At 41.2% G+C, this 19515-nt stretch overlaps 1 protein-coding gene across 2 annotated transcripts in view; it reads right to left on the bottom strand.

Annotated features, from left to right (window-relative positions):
• Positions 1-6011: 6011 nt before the first annotated feature.
• Positions 6012-19515, bottom strand: part of STMN2 (stathmin 2) — a 15211-nt gene continuing 1707 nt past the window's right edge. Inside the window, exons 3-4 of one of the 2 annotated variants that reach the window (XM_008938368.1) lie at positions 10197-10388; positions 6012-7365 (exon numbers count right to left, since the gene is read on the bottom strand). In XM_008938368.1, coding sequence (XP_008936616.1) covers positions 7306-7365; positions 10197-10388 — 252 coding nt within the window. In that variant the 3' untranslated portion in view covers positions 6012-7305. The remainder of the gene's footprint in view (positions 7366-10196; positions 10389-19515) is intronic. The other variant, XM_008938367.1, reaches the window with a different exon arrangement.

Raw genomic sequence — 19515 nt, 5'->3', positions numbered from 1 at the left:
CTGCCCTCCGCACCGGCTGAGCTGAGCTGGCAGTGAGCTGGAGTCCCCGTCGCTGTGCCCCAGCAGCCAGGCTCTTGCACTAGCATGTCCTGGGACTCCCAGCATGGAGCTGCTTGGCTGGGGAGATCCTATGTTCAAGCTGGCTGAGCTCAGCTGGCCCTGAGCCCAGGCCAGGGAGCTTAGGGCTGTTTGGATGCGTCCTTGCCTATGTGCTGCAAGAGCGAGCAGATGCCTTGGGCAGTGCAAAGGACTTGTGTAGCCATGACTGCTTGCTACATCTGTGAGCATGAAGCTCGCCTCGGCATGCAGGCAAATGGTGCAAGCAGCTTGGGTCTCAGCAAACAGTCACAGTGTCCAAGCAGTGCACCTGCATGCAGGCTGCCTGGCAGGGACATGGGACACCCCAGCCCTGCCTGGGACCTGCAGGCACAGCAGCAGCTTGCACTTGCCAAAAGTGTGCCTGGCAACACTGTAAACTGCATGTTCCAGAGCTCCAGAAGACGTTATCAACTTCTTGGGAAAATGACTAGGTAGGGAAGAATGTTAGATTGGCTTTTTTTATTTCTATTTTTATTTTTAATGGTCTCCTCCCAGTCCTCCACAACAAAAGAAAAAAAATCTCTTTGACCTTGATGTGAAGAGACCAGACACTTTGGATAACCATGAAAATAACAGGAAATTATGAAGGACAATATCCCTAATTTCAAAGTTGTAAATTCTAGTTTGATTTGCTGATGAGCTGTTCAGACTCACTGAGTAACAGAGCAGCAAATTTTAACTGGCTTATTCATATGGACACCTTATCCTTTAGCTTACACAATGCCTGCCTTGTGCTGTATTCTTGAGGAAATCTAGCCAAATAAATGCGTTTTGCCTAAGGAAGAAGTATTACTTTTATGTTGCGTATAAACCCAAACACAGTTTTTAGAGCAAATATGGAACATCAGTCTCCATGAAGCAGGATTTCATGGTAATGCACAGCTTGACAGCCTTTTAGAAATAAAACTTAGCTGTAGTTTGTGCTAAATAATCAGAGCTCGCCCTCTTCTGTTCAAAAGCAGTTGTAAATGGTTGGTTTTGTGAACTAGCAGGAACCTATGGAAAGGATTATTTAAGAGTCTCTGGCAACTGCATATTTTAAACATTAATGTTTTTAAAATGTATTTTATTATGGTATACTTTTTCTCCAAATTTTGTTTAAAAATATGTTGCAGCTATAATAGCTAAAATAAATTTAAATTGTAGCTCAGCTATTTCCTTATATCACACGAGTCTGGGCTGGATCTTGTATCAGTTGCTGAGGGCAGATGCTCCAGAGCCACCCTGGCCCACAGCAGAGTGGCAGAGCTCAGTGCACAGGGGTTTTCTTGAGCTTTTCCTTTGTTAGGGAAATGCCAGGAGAGTGTTATTATTGACTTTTCATGTAGGCAGTAATGAACTTGCAACAAGAAATCTGAGGGCAATGAAAAGAGACTTCAGGGCCTTAGGATGACTGGTGGAGGGATCAGGAGCACGTTTGAAGTAGTGGTCTCCTCTGTTCCTCCAGCTGCAGGGAACAACGAGGGAAGGGACAGGAAGACCCGTCAGATCAATACCTGGCTCTGAGTCTGGTGTCATCAGCAGGACTTTGGTTTTTTTGACCATTGGTCAGTTTACACAACACTGGCCTGCTGGTGATGAACGGGGTACACGTGTCTCAAAGGGGGGAAAGGATCTTTGCACAGGAGTTGGCAGGGCTCTTCGAAAGAGCTGTGAACTAGATTTGAAGGGGGAAGAGATAAAACCAGGTTCGCTAGGAATGAGCCTGGGGCTGGCACATCAGTGTTTGTGGGATGGCATGCTAGTCAGGTCCTTTGGTCTGCCACCTCAGTGGCAGTAAGGGACAATGTCATGTGATAGCAAAGACACAAGGGCTATTGATGGGCTAGGAATCACAGGGGTGCCTGGGAATGATCAGGCAGGAAGTGAGTCTTCTCCCCCCAGAAGGTGATGAGATCAATAGCCCAGCTGAAGTGCAGCTACACCAATGCATGCAGCATGGGCAGCAAGCAGGACAACCTGGAAGCCGTTGTACTGCAGGGAAGTTATGACATAGTTGCCATCACAGAAACATGGTGGGGTGGTTTGCACAACTGGAGTGCTGTGTTGGATGGCTACAAACTCTTCAGAAGGGACAGGCTAGGAGGGAGAGACAATGGAGTGGCCTTGTATCTCAGGGGGTGCTTTGATTGTCTTGAGCATAATGATGGTGATGAGAAAGTTGAGCGTCTGTGGGTAAGAATCAGGGGGAAGGGCAACAAGGCAGATATAATGGTGGGAGTCCATTATTTGAGGATTCTACAGACCACTCAGCCAGGATGAAGGTTCCAGGTGCCACAGAGTAGGAAAGACACTGAGGTGCTGGAGCGGGTCCAGAGAAGGACGATGAGGCTGGTGAAGGGTCTGGGGAACATGGCTTATGAGGAGTGGTTGAGAGAACTGGGATGGTTTAGCCTGGGGAAAAGGAGGCTGAGGGTGGGACTTCTCACTCTCTACAACTACCTGAAAGGAGGTTGTAGCGAGGTGGGTGTTGCTCTCTTCCACTAAGCAACAAGAAATAGGAAAAGAGGGAATGGCCTCAGATTGCTGTAGGGGTGGTTTAGACTGGATATTGGGAAAAATTTCTTCACAGAAAAGGTTGCAAAGCCTTGGAACAGGCTGTCCAGAGAAGTGGTGGAGTCACCATCCCTGGAAGTATTTAGAAGATGTGTAGATGTGGTTCTGAAGGACAAGGTTTAGTGGTGACTTGTTGGTGCTAGGTTGATGGTTGGACTTGATGATCTTAAAGGTCTCTGCCAACCAAAATGGTTCCATGATTCTATGATTCATTTAGCCCATGATCTGCTTATGGTTGTTGATGCCAGCTTTTCTCACAGCTGCCTGTATTTCTGACATTGCTTTGATCATCTCCTCAGTCTCTCTTCTGATCTGGTCACTTGTGTATTATCTGTTGCTTTCTAGACATGCTTCAGGCTTCAGTCATGCAGATATTCTCTCAGTTGTGAGAGCTTCTGATAAGTGTTGTTACAAGGATTGTAATTCCACACAAAAATATTAGCCCTTTTTGGTTTTACAGGTAACTGTGATTGTGCCACTGATGTTGCAGTAAAGTTAAACCTGAAAGTGTTTGGGCTCAGTCTTCAGACTTCAGGGCCACCATCTACCTTATATAAAGACGTCGTGTAAGCTGTGCAGCAGACTAAATGGGTATACTTCAGAGGCAGTCCTTGCAATCCCTGGTTTATTTAGCGATGATCCCCATCGTTGAGACTGACCACTATATGGCACTGTTGCACCAGCATCAATCCCTGTGGCACCAGCCGTGAGGCATGGGAAAGATTAGCTGAGATGATCCCATTACCTCCCTAACAATATCCCTTCTGAGGAGTGAACTGCTGCCTCCTTCCACTCCTGAAATGTGCTCAGAATGGGGCAGGTGCTGCAAGGTGGCAGTAGGGCCTGCTTCTTCCTCTGCAATACTCTCTTCTCTCCATCAAAAAGGTGATGAGAGATTTTGATTCAAAATGATGTGATCTGGCAACAGTTGGATGAGAAGATATTCGTGCTGCCCTAAATGTAGGTTATAAACCATCTCCCTCTCCTGGGAGACGAGAGAGAAATACTTCTCTGTGTGGTTTAAGGTGCTGAAAGTAAAACTCTTTCCTACCCTGATCCCAGAGCCCATCCCTCTGACAGGACTGCTGAAAGGCAGACAGGTAGACGGCTCTCTGCATTTGTGTTTGTAGGATGTTGCTGTACATCAGTGACATGCTTGGGGATTTTGGAATGAAGGAACAGAGAGACATTGCTATTTGGCTATAGGAGGGTTAGGAATTTGTTCCAGTCATTCAAAAATCCACCTTTGTGTGACAAGAAGCATGATAACAAAGGGGGGAAAAAGGCATTAGTTTCAAGTTCTGGGTCAGTGGTGGATTTAAACTCTACATCCAAGCCTCCTGGCTTTGGAAATGTTTGACATGGTTTGAGCACAAATTTTGTGTCTTCATTAGGACTATGTGAAGCGTGGGAGATTTGAATTGTTCCTGTTTGATTACTCAGGTAGACTCCTCATGGCAGCCTTAGCTAATAAGAAACCGAGCCCTTCCCACCATTGGAGGGGTAGTTCTGGGATCTGCAGAGGCCACAGGTCAGAAGCCCCTTTCTCTGTGTGCTGCACAGCTCTGCCCTACTGCTCATCCATCATCACAGATGTCAGAGAGAGGAGAGAGCACCTGTGTGGTGCAATGCCAGCCCTCCAGGCTCCCTCCTGTCCTGTGGGAGGTTTCAGGAAGCCTACAGATAATGCTCTGCATTTCAACCTCAGCTGCTCACAGCTCATGGCATGTTGATGGGCATGTACAGTTAATCAAAGGAGTGGGCAATTTTTTCTCTATCTAAAAATCCTAAGCACTCCACTTGCCATTGAATTAAAAAATAAATTGAGATATTTCAAGTAGGTAGAATGGTAATACTATAAAAATGTGTGTTTTTAATCTTTTATTACTTTCCAAGAAGATCCTTCATTTGTAACTCCATGTGAGAGGCACCTTATGTTTTTGCTAGCACAAACAGGGAAGAGCCAGGAAGGCACTACTAAAGCAAAATATAAGGAAATAATATAAAGAAACCCGAATAATAGGAGGAATCAGTCGTGCTTCATCTCTTCAGATCTTTCCTTGCTAGTATAGACTAAATATGCAGGATATTTGCAACAAGCTGTCAAAATATAGTTGTACCTTAATAAAATGAACTGTAAACCCACAAATGTTAAAAAAGCCAAGCAAAGAGGAGCAGAGCATGGGCTTTGACATGGGTCTACAGCGCTCACACTGTCTTGTTCTTCACTCATTTCCCTGGTGCAGTGTTGGTACCTGTTGAGAAGCATTTCCCTAGCACTGCCCACGTCTGTGCTGGGGTAGACGTGTGCTGGGGACCATCCCAATGGACACTTTGGATGTGGACACTCCCATTTGTGAGGGAAGGCCGTTTAGCCCCATGGAGACGGGGCAGGCTGCCCTGCTTGGCCTTGGCACCAGAGATCTGTCCTTTGCCTGTTCTCTGAGCAAGCACAGCCAGCAGGACAAACAGCAAAACCACGACCGGAGCTTGTTAAGTCAATGGACAGGGAAAACTGTAAGTGACTTGCCATTGAGAAGTGAAACCAAAATCCAGGAACCCTCAAACCAAGACCCTGGATCTTAAATTGAAATAAAAGATTCACTGAATTACCTTTTTTTTTTTTTTTTTTTTTTACTGGGACTTGAAGCAATATACGAACTTTGAAGGCTTTGCAACATTGAAGTTCATGACATCCAGATTTAAAGTTTGCTATTCAGCTTCTCTGCCAGGTTTGCTTCTGGTAATTTTGCCAGAAAGATAAGGAATTCAGGCAAGGAAACCCAGCTGCCAAAACAAGTCAGAGTACTTCTGAAGTACAGAGCTCATTGCACACAAAGCTGGGCTTGCAGCCTTGTGCCTGGATCAGCTTCTGTCACTTTTTGACTTGGATAAGTCTTCAGGGACTTAACTTGGCTCTGAAATAAAATAGGATGCATGGATCAGAAACTGAATGGCCCATCTCTCCAAAAGAGGAAGTAAATGATACCACTTTCAGGATTTGTACATATATATGAAGACTTTTATTATTTACTTTTCTTTCCCCCCATTTTTTTTTTTTTTTTCTGCAGTATTGAGTCAGGATTAAGGGGTGCATGTGTATGCAGCTAGTTTTCTTTTTTAATAAACTCAGTGCTAGAGGTCACATTTACAGGCTCAGTTTATATGGTAATGTTTAAAAAAACCCAGCCGAAGCACTGAAAAACACATAGCAGGGGTTAGTTCTGTATTAGACCTATTAATAAACCAAGCCAAGTCTTATTGAAGTCTCATTTCCATGCTTTTATGACTACATTAGGTTTTTACCTTACATGGGCACGTCAGAGAAATAATGGAGTGAGAGAAGAGACAAGCCCTTTTTCAGTTCACAGAACCCCAATTCTTTATTAATCACAGCTTGCTCACAATGACATACAGGAAAATAGCACTAAAGAAGAGTAAGATATGCAGGCAGCAACTTCCAGGGGGTAGGGACAACTTCAAAACTGCGGCTATTTTGGGAACGATGCATTAGGTTTGGTGATACTGTACTTGGCACAAGCACCCTGTCTAGTCATTCCTCCTGCTTTAGCCCTCTTAGCCCTAGATGTCTGTCACTATGTAGGGTTGGCTAACACTGAAGAATAGAGGTCATGGTGAATGGAAGTCAGCAGTGTCAAAAAAAAGTTAACAACTGGCTCATGGGCTCCAGGTGAAGTATTTGGTAGCCTCTTGTACTACTACACATGTAATGTGGTAGCATCAGGTAAGTATCATAGATCATGGCAGCTACAGATAAAGCCACTTGATGCTGTCTATTAGTTGCTCCATCAATAAATTTTCAAGTGGTGAATTGAGCTCGCTTTACAATTAGCATTTGTATGGCTGTTTGGCATCATCCAGAATTTGTCATAGCTTGATGGTTACAATGTGCCTCTTAAATTTGCCTCAGACTGATCCCACTTGCTTTCATTCTGTGGCACAGCTGTATTGGTTGCCTCTCACCTCAAAAAGCAGAAGTAACAAGTATTGCCCATAGCGATTTATCCTCAGTTATACAGCACACTACAGAGTCCTGTAGTGTAAGTTGCATTTGAAGAAACTACATTTAGAGAGCCTTTTGTCTTGGACAGCTGAATGTGAAGTCACAATACCTGTGTTTCACTGTTTCAACAAAGCTTATTGATGGCAAAGCAGTCTAGGTTATTAGGCAATGACTGGTCTCTAGCACCATAAAACTACTACTGACCTCGTGGTGGGTTGGAATGAAAGTCGCAGGGAATGGAATTAGACGTGAAGTGCTTCAAATGAACAGACCCAGCAAATTCAACCAAGTGGAAATAGACAACATCAGAAGCCTGTTACAGGACATGTAAGATTATGAAATAACTTGCATAATGCAATACTTGTATTTTTTAACAAAAATGTAAGTATTTACAAAGTAAGATCCAAGTTTTTTAAACATCAAGCAAATCATTCTGCAAAGAGATCGCATTGGTTTTATTTTTATTTTTGTTTCTTTTTTTTAAAGGTTTTTATTGAGTTCTTGATTTTTGTTTCTTTTTTAAACCATGTCATACATTTCCCATACTGATATCGCATGATCCATAATAATATAGGCAGGGGGAGTTTACTAATGGTGGGGATGGGTCACATCCACCATTGCTGTTTTCAGCCAGACAGTTCCACCTGGAGCTCCTTGTTTCTACGGACCTCTGCAGCATGCCTCTCCTGGAAAACATCAAGAAGGGAAAAATCAAACCTCTTTGTCATTCTGTCTGCCCAGGGAGGCTTCTGATAACAACATGTTTAGGTTGTGTGTTTGATGCCTGTGCAAAACTTGTTTCACAGCACAAACAACCATCTTTAAAGGATGCAACCTGGGAGAGATGTCATCCCTCAGACCAGCCTGAGGCATGTTCGACATCTGCATGCTACTTATGCTCTGGAGCTCATTCTTTTCTCTGATATGGCCTGTAATCCTCAGCAACTCACAAAGTTTCATTTCAAAGACTCAGACCAGGACAGGCCCACATAGAGAGGTCCCGCTTGCAGCACAAAATGCCATGCTCACATTTGCCCTTTGAATTCCTAGACGTTAAACTAAATATAGGGAAGGATGACTGGGCTTGAATTAATTGCTTGCACACCATATGTAGAAGAAGTGGTAGTTACTGTGCTATCTGTAGCATTTAGGTTACCGTGCTAACTGTAGCATTTAGGAACCATAAATAAAGGCCCAAGAATTGAGTTCTACCAATCTGAACATCTCAACCATCCCCTTAGACTGAACGATGAAGCTAGAATTTTTTCTGTGGCTGTGATGGAGAAGGGGCATGCTTACCAAAAGTCAATGCTAGGCACTCCTGTCCACTTTCACATATTTTTTTTCCCTTTTACAAAAGCAGTCATAATTGATTTAGACTTATTTGAGCTGCTGTATATTCAGATACTTCCATGGAAATGGGCCTGTGGTCAGAATCAACAGCTGACAAATGAACTCAGTAATGTTCTACTTGGACTGTTTATAAAACTATTAATTTTGGCAGCTTCTGTGTTTTGGGGTTTTTGGTTTATGCCTGTCTCAACTGTTGAACTATCATACTCTTACCCCTTGTGTCTGATCACTGAAAAAAACCCCAATCAAATGAGAAGCACAAGGTGACTACAGAAACAAACGTTCATCCCTGGATGACCTCAGTTTAAGGCACTCCCTTACTATTTCTATGCATTAGAGGGGTTTTTACGACAAAAAAATCACAGAAGTCAACAACTGTCTTCTTACTGAGTGAGTTGGATAATGTATCACAGGCCAAGACAGCTCATTGCATCAGCTGAACCTGTAAATCACGTTTCTTGTAAGACCCATAATTCAGAATGCTAGGTCTTAGAAGGGACTTATTCCTTGGGGCTTCTATTAGATGCAGTATAAAGCAGGAACTTCTAGACACCAGTACCTCAGGGTGTCCACAGTTCTGTGTAACTTCTGAAGATCTGGACCCAGATAACTTGCTACTTCTTTTTCTACATATCCAGGGTTCACTTTTCTGTTGGCAAAACTGCATAGTCATGTCATTTTTAATTACTGGTCTTTACAAACATTCCAAAAAGTGCTATTGTCATATTGTTTAGAAACCTTCTTTCAATTTCATGCACATATGCCATTGTATTGCTGTGGAAACAGGGTTTAATAGTCTGTTGACATTAACCTAGGACAGAGAGATACTTCAGCTGTCCTTCCCATTTCCTTTTGGACCTCAAGGATGGTTAATTTGCTTTTCCTTTTGTTTTCATAATCTTTGGGATATGTGCCTGCAAACTGATTTAGTGCAAAAATGTCAAGTAATCTGCGTACAGTTCTTATATTCAAGGATTATCCCATTTAGGTAGTTACTTATAACATCATCCTTTGATTTCAGTCGTTTCTTTCCTACTCTGAGAATTTTGCCTTCATCAAAGAAGCAGAGGTGCTTATGGAGAAGATCTCACTGAAAACTACTCAGAGCTATTTTCTTTCTGTTAGTCAACTTACTAACACATTAGAAAGTTCATCACTGAGAGAAACAAGTGATGACTCATGCAGAACTAATGAATTTTTTCTTAGCACTTTTACATCTTTATTTGCATGTTTCCTTCTCTTTTGTGGAAGGGTTGTTTTGGAGAAGGGCACAGTTTACCTATTTCCTGTCGCCATACCAAAGATCTCCAAAAGAAAATTTACTCTTTTTCACTCATAAGACTTATGGAAGAACAGGTGCTTTTGATGTATAGGAAATATTTTTTTCCCATGTTTTTTTTCATCTTTCTCCTCTAAGAAACGAAGAACACAGACACAGGACAATTGATTCGATCTGTGACTTTTCTTAAAAGCCAAAATAAGTGACCTTTCATTTGTTCACAGCACCTCTTAAAAGAGAGAAAATCAGCCTTTCTCTAGAGAGAGTCCAGCAAAGGGCCATGAACATTAAGGAACTGGAGTGGATGCTCCAGTGTCTCCTATGAGTAAAGGCTGAGAGAGTTGGAATGGTTCAGCCAGGAGAAGGCTCAGGGAGAACTGTATCAATGCCTATAAATACCTGAATGGAGGGTGCACAGACTCAGACTCTTTTCAGTGGTGCCTAGTGACAGCACTTGAAGAAACAGACACAAACTGAAACACAGGAGGTTCCCTCTGAACATCAGGAATCACTCTTTCACTGAGAAGTTGACTGAACACTGGCACAGGTTGCCTAGAGAGGCTGTGGAGTCTCCATCCTTGGAGATATTCAAAAGTTGTCCAGACAAGGTCCTGAACAACCAGATATAGGTGGACCTGCTCGAGCAGCCAGATTAGTCCAGATGACCTCCAGAGGTGCCTTCCAACCTCGACTATCCTATGACTATGTGATTATAGAATTTTATTCTTTTTCAAAAGTGAGTGGTGGTTTAGATAGGCATCAAGGGCTCTGACTTAAAAATCTCTCAAGTATAGCAACTGAGATAAGAGCTATCCACAATATCTCTTCGAAATGTTGATTAGATTTTGCCCCCTAGTCTACAGTGAGGAGTGATGGTGTGGTTACCTTCTCTTGGAGACGTTCAATAAGAGCAGCTAAATTAGCTTCACGGTTTTCTTTGATCTGTTCCATTTTCAGTATCAGCTTTTCCTCTGCCATTTTGCTGAAGTTATTGTTCTCCTCCAAAGCTTTCTGAAGCACTTCTCGCTCATGTTCTCTCTTCTCTGCCAGATGTTTCAGCACCTGGGCCTCCTGGGACTGGAAACAGAGAGACAGGTGGCTGAAGAGGAATAGTCATTTGGAGCAAAGTAACCCCCATAGGGCAACAGTTCACTGAGTTTGGAAACTGTAAAGCTTGTTGCTGTGTTGTTACATGCACTGCTTGGAAAGGCCACTTCTGTGATTAGGCCAGATCAGCTGCAGCAACAGGGGCTTAGAGGCACTGCCTAAACCTGAGCTACACACCTGAGGCAGCAGCAGAGGAGCATCTGAAGCATTTCTGTCAATAAGAAATGCTGTCTTGTGTTACTGCCCTGGGTTGTCTGGGTTACTGCAGTGGTTGCTCAGCCTCTGGTAGATGCAGTCTTCCAGCTATGAGCATTTTATTTGTAGAGATAGGGGATTTGGGGCTGAAGGTATGTCCAGTATTAAAAGGGAGGTTGCTGACACAGGAGAGATGCATTTTTTGCCTCGGCTTGACTATCTTTTAATGTGCTTGAATAGTTAGTAACAACCTTCAAGTTTACTCTTGTGAAAGATAGACTGAATCAATTCAGACAATATTTTTTTCCTGTGATATTTGTTTGGCTTCATCTTACTGATTAGGAAGGGAAAAAGGGTTTTATTCTATTGAAAATAACAAAAAAGCTATTTTTAGTTAAAAGTTCAAATTTTTCAAGGAAGATGAAAACTGCAGGTAGGAAATAAACAGATGCAGCCCATGCACAATAGTGTGTTACTCTTCTTTACAAGCTCATTTCTCAGAAGCATAAGCTTTGTTATTTATTTTAAGTCAAATTACTAACATGAAACCACTAATCCTAGGAGAGAAGCCAAAGAACTTGAAGCACAGGGCCCACCCTCCAGGCAAGCCTAGACAACATGTTTCAGAGGAGTAATTTGGAAATGATAAACAACATTGTATGCTTTTGGATAAAATAAATTAGAGTAAGCATGAGAAGCAAACAGAAAACAGGGAATGAAATATGGCCCCAGGAATCTAAGTGTGTATTTCAGTGCAGAACACAATGCACCGTTACCATTGTTATCTGTAAAAATGAATTAGTTTAAAGCCTAAATTAAGGGCTTTAACCAATAACTACAATTAGCAGTAATGAATCCTATTAAATTCTATCATGTGGTTTTAAATGGAGTGAATAAGGCTGCGATTCTTTTACGTGAGCTAGATCCAACTGGGAAGAAAAAAAAAAAAACAAACAAATTTTTTTTTTGAAAGTAAGATACAGAAAAAGCCAAATGCACTGATAAAGACATATTAAGCTGATTCTAGAAAAGGCTACGAAAGCCGGGCAGAACATCTTGCAGCTAGACACTGAAGTAAAACATATGTGGATTTGACAGGCTGTAATGGCTTGCCTGAGATCAGAGGAAAGAGCTACTTTCATCCACCTTGGCCACTTGTATTTGGTTTCACCTTTGGCCTGGTTGAAGTTAGGGCTCCATTCTCAAACCATGATCCCTGGAGCACTTCCTGATGGGAATGGTCTACTGAAATGGCTGGTACCTTACAAAGGCTATTCCTGGCTCTTACCTCCATTATAGCATATGCTAAACAGAGTAACAGAGCAAGCATTTTGCAAATCTTTGACTCATAGGAAATAACTGTTATGCAGGCCAAAAGATGTTGTAAATGGGAACAAAAAGTGCCCAGAAAGACACAGCCAAAAGCAGAGGGAGTTTCACTGGCAGAGAATGGAAGGAGGATGATCCAATGGGGAAAAGATCTGGGCAAAGATGGAATTTTGAAGACCAATTGAAAAAAAACCCAAACACAAAAGCCCTGTAAATTTAACGAAAACATGAATAATTTTAATAGTTATATAATAAAAATAGTTTTAAGCAAAATATTTGATTTCATATACTTAGCATTTAACATTTATTTTACTGTAGGCCATTTCAAAAATATAAAAAAGTTTTTTGGAAGATTTAGTACAATGTAAAGCTGAAGTAGAACATCTTCATCTTACCTGACCATTTTTGGACCAACATGAGTGGCTCAGTTTGACCAGCGCTTGTAAAGTTGTTCTGCATTTTCTGTTTAATATAGTATGCCATGGCAAACTTTCGTCTACTTTTGGAAAAGTTATCATCATTGAATTGGTTGCTGATATGAATGAGGTGAACTCTTTGTTTAAGCGATCTACAAGTAACTTTGATAATCTAAGAATCTATTTCCTTTCCTGTTGGGAGTTGGAATAGAAAAAGTATTATGATACTAACTGTAATATCCTTTCCCATGAAACATTTAAGTGACTTGTTAGTTTGAAAGACTAACATTTCATTGTGTTTAAAGGTGTATGTTTAATGTGTTATACAATCAAACCTTTTCAGACTTAGAAAACAGATATTTACAAGGATATATCCAGGACCCTTGGAGATGCTGTACTAAAAAGTAAGATTTAGACTGTGACTATAAGCAGAATTTTTGAAAAGAACATTTGCTTTTCAACAGAAGGTAGCAAAATGCCTTTGAGACTTTGGGGCAATTGCCCATTTTTCAGGGTTTGTTTTCTTCCATTCAAGCCCTTTTCCTTCTGGAACTATTTCTTATTATCATAAATGCTGGGGAACAGTAAAAAAATATCAAAGTACACACAGTTCCGGAGGCTATGCTGGTGGACAACACATTTAAAGGTAATTTGCCTATTAACATGTGATGATGAAGAAAATCCTTATACTCTGATCCAGTATTCACTGGATGCAGATTGTGTTGGCACCAGTAGGAGTCTTAATGAAAGCTAAACCAGGCCTCAGGAACTGACTTCACACCCCTAATGTGATTTTCCTTTATGATATACCTTGAACAACATTCCTTTTCCTCACTCAAAATGTTCAAGGAAATGAACATAGGACATGTTCAATGTTTCAGAATAAAGGGACATCCCTCCCCACAACAAAATACCCATGTGGTAGAGCCTCATTTAGACTGATGTCCCTCTTCTAATGCTGTTGTACCCCAGTTGTGACTCTGCCTGTTTCCCTAGTGTTCAGACCATTTTTAAAATCCCCTTGTGACAATTCTCTGGAAGGCAGTTGGTATGTTTTTGCACAGGATTGTCAAACAATTTTCTATTTCCAACACATTAGGCAAAATAACTTGACCACCCTGTCTATTCAAAGTCTACTACACATCCAGAAATTGGTAAATGAATGACCCCAGATACATAGTGGAGCTGGGATTAATAGACTCTATTGTTTGTTTTGGCTTTTAACTGCTGCATTTGGACTCCCACGGTCTTGATACAGGTTTCCAGCATATGTAAGAAGTTTTTATTCCAAATTTATTTTCAACATTGTATTGTTTGCAAGTGCTGCAAAGGATATTTTCACATCTTTGATAGTCCATGTCATAATAGATTTGTAAATGGCTTATGGTAAGTGCTTCTTGTACAGCTATTGTGAGAAAATTAGTAAAAAAGGCTGGGAATGGGATGAAAGATAAAGAAGATTAATAAGGAGAGGCAAGTATGAAATAGTGGGGAACATAAAAAAAAGTACTCAAGGGAGAATATCGAAAGGACTTCTTAAACGTGACAAGGCATAAACAATGCAGCTACATCTACAGCAGCTAATGGTAGATGTGGAGGAATAAAATGTTGCAGAATGTTCCTCGTACAGATAGATACCTTTGCTCCAAGAAATGTACTGCTGTGCTAAAAAGACAGCTAATGTGGCAACTTATGGTATGTCATATTTCTAAAGGATCACGTGCACCCCAGTTTTCAGAGATGAGTGCTTCAAAAAGAAATCCACATCTCTTACTTAGCTGGCCAGAGATAGGTGTAACCAACTAAACACTCACTTCACCAGCAAATTTGTTTATGGAAACTGGCTTTGGAAATGCACATAATTTTAAATTATTATTCACAGGAAGAAAATTCTACTCACCTGAACAACAGGTGCTTTATTTTCTTACATTTATCTATTTTTGTTTGACATGTACATCCAAATATTGAAATCATTTATGCAGAAATAAAATTAAATTATGGTTTTAAGCAAGAAATTAGCTCAGGCAACTGCTTTAAGCTGTAAATTTCAGCTTGAATGCATTCACCTTAGTTACTAGAATCTTTTGTTACCGTGATGCATGGGGCACCCTACCAGTCATGAGAGCTGTACTTTCATAATACATTAATTCACTGTCTGGACTCAATTGTTCAGCAGAAGCTGCATTAACCTTGATATTCTTCACTGTATTGTGTCTTTAAGAGGTAGTATTAATGGAGTAGAATGCAAAGACAGGACTAAAGGTTTCTACTGCAATGTAAATGCCAAGGTGCCTAGGTATTAATCAGAAAGAAATGGTGGCTTAAAGAAGCAATGTTTTCAGAGAAAGGAATTGAGGCTGGGGTTTTTCTACATAAAAGCAAAGGCATGGACTCAAGTTAGACCTCACTTATAGCACTGTCTTCTTCAAATCTCCATTCCTCACATCCTATTCGTCAGTAGGAATACTATTATCTGTATTGCATTAGCACCCTTTCTGGCTGTTGTGAGGAGTCACTGCCCCAGGCAGTCTGCGAATACATAGGGAGAGGCAGTTCCTCTCCCAAAGCAATGGAGCAATGGCAGTCTAGAGAGACACAAAGAAGAGGGGGATGCTCCTGCTCCATGGGATCGCAGAGAAGTGAAATGGCCTTATGGGAAGAGAGTCAGAGACATTTGAACTGTAGCCTTAGGTGAGGTCCTACTGCTACTGAAACTAGGTGGTGCAAAATCCTGCATGAATTTAGATGAGGATCTTTGGGTTTTTTCCAGTCTGCCAAGGGACCTTTGGATCACAGCTACTAAAAACGTGAAGTAGAGTAAAAGTATAAAAAGCTCACCCACTATGTGATTCAAGAAAATGCACTTTCTCTTCCTCAGGTGGCACAAAATTGCTGCTATGAGGGTTGTGACCCAAGCGGGTAAAATAAGGAATGTTAGAGGGATGCAACAGGTACCATCTGAGCCCTCTGTCTCATGCTTCCCTAGCTGCTCATGAGGCATTTTGTGGTCTGCTGCAGTTTGAGGCCTGGCATTTTCACATTGATGAAGATCAACGTCAGCTTGTCTTGTGTTTGTTCGTTAGTGGCCAAGCCCACAGTGGACTGCAGGAAGAAGCTTTGCCAGCACTGTGATGTATGCTGACTCTGGTCATGACTCCAAACACTCTGAGACAGACCCCAGTGCCAAACACAAACTCTCTCCCAGCTGGTAGCAAATATCTTCCTGCAGGCACATATTCCATAGGCTTATACTTTTTGGGTGATGAACTGTGAAGCGGTTTGCGGTTTGGGCTATTTTTTGTAAACATTAGGGGTGAAGCACCATGTATGGAAATGCTACGGTGTAAATCAAAATGCGTCAGAAACATCCAGTTCTGGTGCTGATTCTGCACTTATTACTGGGATATTTACATGGAAAAGCACTTCATGCTGCGTTACCTCTCCACACAAGCACAGCTGAGGGCCAGCAGTAACAGAAAGGGAGATCAGTAGACAGGCAAGATGTCTCAGGCAGTGCCTGCTCTCCCCCCAGCCTGCTTGCTTACACATTTGGCGGGAAATCAAGGAGGGGAGCAGGAATGAGTTGGAAGAAGACAGAAAACTTCACTTTTGCAAGGGAAGGTGGCTGATCCCATCTCTGCCTCTCGTCTCACCTGGAGTGACAATTTTGTGGGCCCCATGCAATATCTAGGAGGGAGCATTTATTCCCCAGCTCAGATGCCTTCCCCATTTTGGTGAAGCCTTTTCTCCTGACAGCCATGTGGTAAAGCATGTGTGGCTTTTTCAGTGCCAAGGAGAGATGAATCAAGAGCATTAACAAGTTCCTCTGGGCAAGCTGTAGGGCTTGCTCAAAGGGGCAGCAAGTTGGGGGCTGAAGCCTGGTGCAGAGTGGCCACAATCCTGGCAAAGACACCAAGGGGGGAACTGCCTATTGTGAGGAGCATAGCAAGCTTTGGCCAGGTAAGGCTGCATGTGGGGCTTATCTTGCAGCCTTTCACAGTAATGGTACTAAAAACTCATGTTGCTGTAAGTCTGTGTCCAACAGCATGGAAGTTAAGAAACATGACTGTTCTCCTGCATTCTTTGTAGCCCGAAGCACTAGGGATGATCCGGATTCAGTTTCATCCCAATTCAAAGCCATTTAAAGGATTTAATTACATACATTTTCTCTCTCATAATCCAAAGTCTAGTAGAAATGTGTGTCCCTTTAATGTTTCATTTTTATGCGGTAAAAGTTGAACATGGGAAATAAAGATATATAATTCAACATACAGCTCTTAAAGTCTGAACATGAAAAGTAATAACTGCTGAACATTCAAGGCCAAAGGGTAAAAACTGATAAAAGCTAAAGATTCTGTAAGAAAGAAACTTCTGCTGCCTATAATGTCACTGTGCTCTAATTTCTTGAGTGGGAAGGAAGAAAAGATCTTTTGGATTATCCACCAAGGTGAGGAAATATAGCACACACATTCCAAAAAAATAATGGCATAATAATGACATGCTGTAAGGAAGATTCTATAAATGGAAAAGAATAAATCTGTAACTAACCCAAATGAGTCTTGCTGGGTGGTGCAAAAGGAAAAAATGCCTCTGGTAAAACTTTCAGTTTGGTTTGAGAGTATGAGGTCAAGTGAGGTAGAGAAAAAGGGGGAGAAAAGGAAAGAGCCCTGTAAAAGACTATAAGGGAATAAACAAGAATGGTAGACAGGAAACAGGATAAGCAGGAGTCTGTTGAAGTGCATGCATTGCTGTAGATGTTCTCATGAGTTTAAAAATTTATTAGAAAATTTATTAGTGAACCCTGCCTAATTAACACAGCAGAACCTAATTCCTAAGCAGTGTGAAATCAATTAGTATTTTTTTTCCAAAAAGGCAATTCTCATCCATTAGTTATACTTGATTTTAATTAGAGCTGTGATGGAAGAACACAGTCTTAAATGGTCATGCCTGACAGCTGTTGTGCATAGATTGAAAAGTATGGTAACAACTACCACACTGGATATCAGAAAAAGTCTGCCTCATTTGTCTAGCAGCAGAACATGAAAGATGCTTAGGGAAAGTGTAGATGGAGTTAGGCAAATCTGCCTAGTCCTTTCCTTGAGAGAGAGCTATGAATACATATATGTATACACACATCTATAGATATATAGCTTCCCAGTTTTCAGCAGTCACCAAGTTACATAGTTTTCTGAGCCAGAGGTTGCATTCATATAACAATTTCCTGCAAGGTAGTGCTCTATCAATTTTGTTATTTTCTTTTTGAAATAAAGAATATCTTAATAATCTCTAAATAATCTGAGATAACAAATGCAGCTTGATTAAACAACACATGAAAAGGCAATTCCTCCTCTCTCTCTTGAAATTGCTGTCTGATGATTTCATAAGAGTGTTTCTTTGCCTTCAGACTATGTGAAACAGAATATAATTGTTCCTATTCGTCTTCTCATTACCATCCATGACTTTGTAGACTCCTATCTTATCTTTCATCTGTTGTCTCTTTCCAAGCTGGAAAGTGGACTATTTAATTTATGGAAGATTTTGTGTTCCTCTGATTGTTTCTTTTAATCCTTCTCTGCACTATATTCTTTTTCAGGCCAAAAATTAAGGCAACAATTGAGATATGAGAGCACCAGGGATTTTAACAGTGACGTAATGAATTTTTTTAATCTGTTCTTTGTTCCTTTCCCAGCATTTTCCGCTGCAGTGTTAATGTGGATGATCTTGTCTATTAAACTAGCTCAGTTAAATGTTCATTCAAAATGAATATAGGACCAAGGGGAAGAAATGGCAGGTGTCTGTATTGCTATCACTGATTATCAACTTATTGCATAATGAGTTTTTCTTTAGGAAGAAATGAACAATAAGGAAATCAAGGAAATTAAATCTCTGGGACATTCAATTTTTATTTCCCACTAAGAATATGCATAATATCAGGTTTCTTAATTGAGGTCATTTTATTCTGTGTCCATATCTTTACTTGAGTGCTTGTCCTCACAAACTGAGTCTTTGGGGCCTATCATCATTTGGGTGTGTTAAAGCTTGCACTTCTGGGCAGGTGCTAGTGCAAATGCATATCCTTTCACCTACAGTCATGTCCTTTTACTGAAATGAATACTCTGGCAGAAGTTTTTTTTTGAAAGAAGAAATAGTGCTGCTAATGTGTGTGCATTGGAAGCACGCTCTTGTGTTAGTGGCAACACTTCAGTGTTCCTCTAAATGAACTGTTCCAATCAGTGAGGTCCAGCATAGTCAGGATTCACTGCAAATCGGAACTGAGGGCCAGGTTTTAAGGACTGGTCAGTAATTCAGGTCTACTGACTTCATATCTCACAATATACCAGTGTAATCACTCCATTTGGATTCTTGGAAGCAACCCTGATCTGGTCTGAGAGGAGAGAAAGGAAAATGGAGCTGCTTTTGTTGGAGCTGCTCCATGTGCCATCTGTGGTGTATCTGCACAGATACAGGTGGTAGTCCCTGGACTTCTATATACATTTTTGTCCATGTCTGGAAAAGATTCTGTAAATGTCAGTTTTAATAAAAAGTCACGTTGTTTAAGAGATAAAGGAAAGCCTTTGAGACATCTAATATTGTTCCATTTTCAGTTATCCTCTACCAGGGACTCCATGAGCAGGTGGAAGGGGTTTCTAACTCCAGTTTAACTGGTGTAAGCACCACAAAATAACATTGATCATCTGGCTGAAGGACACAGGAAGTCCTTCTATGGCTCCTGAGGCTTTTCTGGTTTCTGTGGCTCTCCTTTTGTGCCATAGCAAAAGGAAAGATGGATTAACTAGGACAATATATTACCACATCTTGAGTTTTCTGTGGCCATTGCAGGCAGATGTGACTTTTCTGAAATGGTACAACACAGCATAAACACTGGGCTCATATAGAACTCCGTTAATTTCCCGACTGGCAATTTAGACTGGCTCTGGTAAGTGTCTCCTTAGCTTTTCATGTCATCCTCCAATTTATTTAATCTGGAATTTGGCCTTTTATCTTCTGAGAAAAAAAAAAAAGCCATTGGAGTTAGCTCTGACTTAAAGACCTCTTCAACACATCAGTCATGATGAAAGCCAAATAAACAGTTTATGTGGACTTTGATGGTTAGACTTGATGATCTTGGAGGTCTCTTCCAACCTAAAGGATCCTAT

The sequence above is a fragment of the Merops nubicus genome, unplaced genomic scaffold (assembly GCF_000691845.1).
Source record: "Merops nubicus isolate BGI_N331 unplaced genomic scaffold, ASM69184v1 scaffold16844, whole genome shotgun sequence".
In the NCBI taxonomy this organism is placed as follows: domain Eukaryota; kingdom Metazoa; phylum Chordata; class Aves; order Coraciiformes; family Meropidae; genus Merops; species Merops nubicus.
This window is presented reverse-complemented; position numbering and strand designations above follow the sequence as displayed.